Below are 3,147 nucleotides of genomic sequence, written 5' to 3'. Positions count from 1 at the left end.
ACACACACACACACACACACACACACACACACACATACACACACAAGCGTAGTGATATCGCTACCTCAGAATAGAATTACAAAGTTCCATCAGACATTTTTGGCCGTTCTGAATTACCAAAACCGTGAGATCAGATTAATGCTTGATCTGCTCTATCAAAATCGTGCGGTATTTTTCTGAGTCATTATCAAGATGTTCGAAGAATTGCATTCGAAGACCCTTGAAATATTGTGAAACTCTAAATATTTGACTCCAAATTTCTCAAAACTAGGTACTGAGCTGATAGAGCCTTGCAATTCTGAGGTAGCCACATATCGTACTTGTCCCTGAGACACTCCACTTCGTCGTTGACTCCGGTCACCTCCCCGTCCATCTGATCCAACTCCAAGTGAGACTTGGTGATTTCCGCCTCCTGCTCGGCCAGTGTCTTGTTCAACAACTCGTTCTGTACAAAGTGGCGCAGACCGACTTTACTCCTTTTTTTTAAAATAAGTTTGTTTTGGGTTTTTTTTTAGTTTTACAGCACTTTGCTACCTCAGAATTACACAGTTCTATCTGCTCAATACCTAGTTTTGAGAGATCTGACGTCAAAACTTTTGAGTTTTCCAACATGTCAAGGTTTTTCCAATACATTTCTTTGAATACATTGACAACGGCTCCGAATATTCCTACGATTTTTATAGAGCAGATAGAGCATCTGCTTTCTTACCTCATGGTCTTAGTAACTCAAAAATGGCCAAAAATGTCAGTTAGAACTTTGTAATTCCAAGGTAGCGATTAGCAACACAAAAAGAGAATATCTAAGTGCTGAATATTAGAGGTGTTACGGGAGATCAAGATAACAACAAACAAAGAAAATAAGGTTGAAAGATGTGGACGACGGATGTTTGATAGGCAAGAAGGAGCAAACCACACCAGAGCTCCTGCAATCCAACCACACTCAATATTAATTTATCAACAGTTCGTGCGTTTGGGTTCAAACAATAATAAAACGGTATTATCCAGCTGGCACCAGTTTGAATAGTTTAATTGAAGCTGCACACATCCACGAGTGGAAAGAAAGCTTTGAAATGCTCAAAATGAGGCAAACTTTTCTCTGCCAGGATTGGTCTCGTTAGCCGTGACAGAAGCCACAACTCATTTCAACCCTGATTTCTTCTATTTCTCTCAGTTATAAGAATAAACCTTCTCCCCTGCAGATATGCATTTAGCCATCGTCAGAAACTGGCGAACGTTGGCCATGCTGGGATTGCGATTTTCACGGAGAAGGGAAAAAAAGCTAGTTTTTCATCACCGTGCTCGATTGATTTTCCGGGAAAATAACCCTTTTTGATACATTTCGACAGGAAATGTGGACAGTTTGATTTTGCAGCCGAGACGAGGGGTTGGGGTGGATTGATTGCACATATTTCAGTCTAATATCTCTTTTAAGACATGTGGACCGACGACATAAGAGACAAAGAAAATAAACAAATAAGTAAGCCTTAAAACAAATAGAAGAACAGAAAATACAAACAAACTTACGACACGAACAACAACCAAACAAATAAACTATCCATGATTATCACTGTAAGTGGTTTGCGTTGTAATCGACATAGATCTAATCCACATCACCAAGGAAGCAGGCTAATTCGACCCTGCCTTTCAAAGCGAATTCGGCCGAGAGAGATACAACGTCCTAGCAAATAGATGGGGATACTCATTAACAAGAAAAATCCACACACGGCCTTCTACCTAAAACAGGGCCGATTCTAACCATTATACCACAAACGCCGGTATACAAACAACCATACAAAGATACACACAAACATATATATATGAGGGAGATGTTGTAGGTGGGTGGGTGTGCTGGTGTGTTCGTCGTGGTGTGTGTGTGGGGGGGGGGGGGCAGAGAGATAAATAGACATTTAGAGAGAGAGAGATTGAGAGTGGGAGAAGAAGAGAAGGAAAGAGAAAAAGACGGACAGGCAAGCAGGCAGGCAGGCACGTATGCAAGCAGACAGACAGACAGACTAACAGACAGACAGACAGACAGACAGACAGACAGACAGACATATAGACAGACAGCTAGACAGACAGACAGACAGACAGACAGACAGACAGACAGACAGACAGACAGACAGACAGCCCACATCTTTCTCGGCCTCCTCTGCGCGCCGTGTGACTCGGGCCAGCTCCGAGTTGAGGTTGGAGAGTTCACAGGCCAGGTCTGCCTTGGAGTCCCGCAGGCAGTCGATCTCACACTCCGACTCTGTCAGGCAGCTCTTGAGTCGCTGTAGCTGCTCGGCCTTCTGCGATTCCCGACACTTGAGCTCGTCCTATAAAGTAAGAGTATGGGTTCACGCCTAGACGGCCAGAGAACGGTTAGTATAAGAACGTATGGGTTCACGCCCATGTCAACACTATTTGGGTTATTTAAGAGGCGGGATCTCCCAATTTAACATCCTACTGCTATTTTTTTAGCCTCCTCCTGCCCACCCAGCAGTAATGGGTACCTGGCTTCGTGTTGGGAAAGTGAAGGCACTGGCCACCCTACCACAATATATGCCGGAGGCCCAGGAAGTTGTATCACTAACAAGGCCATCCCCAATGTCCGGATCGGATGCGGGAACAACTTTACTTTACTGCTATTGTATAAGACCCAGCCGAAAGGGTCTAGAGACTTGACAATTCTACAGAAGGACCCACGCTCAAGCACGTCAGTCTGAGATTCATTGTGAGTGTGTGGGTTTTTGTTGTTGGGGGTTTTTCGGGGGGAAAGGGGGTGAATAGGTGGTGTTTTATTTATTTATTCATGTATTTATTTATTTATCTATGTATTTAATTATTTATTGATTTATTTATTTATCTATTTATCAACTTTGTCCTTTCTGGAATTGAGCAGATACAACGAAAATAGACGAAAAGACAGGAAAGGCGAGACAGACAGATAGAACAGGCAGAGACAACAGACAGATAGGCAGACAGACAGACTTACAAACAGACAGACAGGCAGAGAGTTACCCTGATCTGCGAGGTTTCCTCCACCATCTGTATGAGCATTTCGTTCTGCTCGTTCAGATCCTTGACGTAGTTCTCCAGGAGCTGCATCCTCATCTAGGCAGAAAGAAAAGAGTATTGTATACACACACGCGCGCACTCACACCC

The 3,147-nt window shown here is 43.5% G+C and overlaps 1 protein-coding gene across 1 annotated transcript in view; it reads right to left on the bottom strand.

Annotated features, from left to right (window-relative positions):
• LOC101863237 (myosin-10) overlaps positions 1–3,147 on the bottom strand; it is a gene marked incomplete at its 3' end in the record, with an annotated part of 12,160 nt that overhangs the window by 8,045 nt on the left and 968 nt on the right. Inside the window, 3 exon segments of the mRNA XM_013090116.1 lie at positions 321–445; positions 2,133–2,318; positions 3,004–3,096. Coding sequence (XP_012945570.1) covers positions 321–445; positions 2,133–2,318; positions 3,004–3,096 — 404 coding nt within the window.

This window comes from Aplysia californica, unplaced genomic scaffold (assembly GCF_000002075.1).
Source record: "Aplysia californica isolate F4 #8 unplaced genomic scaffold, AplCal3.0 scaffold00027, whole genome shotgun sequence".
Classification (NCBI taxonomy): Eukaryota; Metazoa; Mollusca; class Gastropoda; order Aplysiida; family Aplysiidae; genus Aplysia; species Aplysia californica.
Note: the sequence above shows the minus strand (reverse complement) of the source record. Positions and strands in the feature narration are given on the sequence as shown.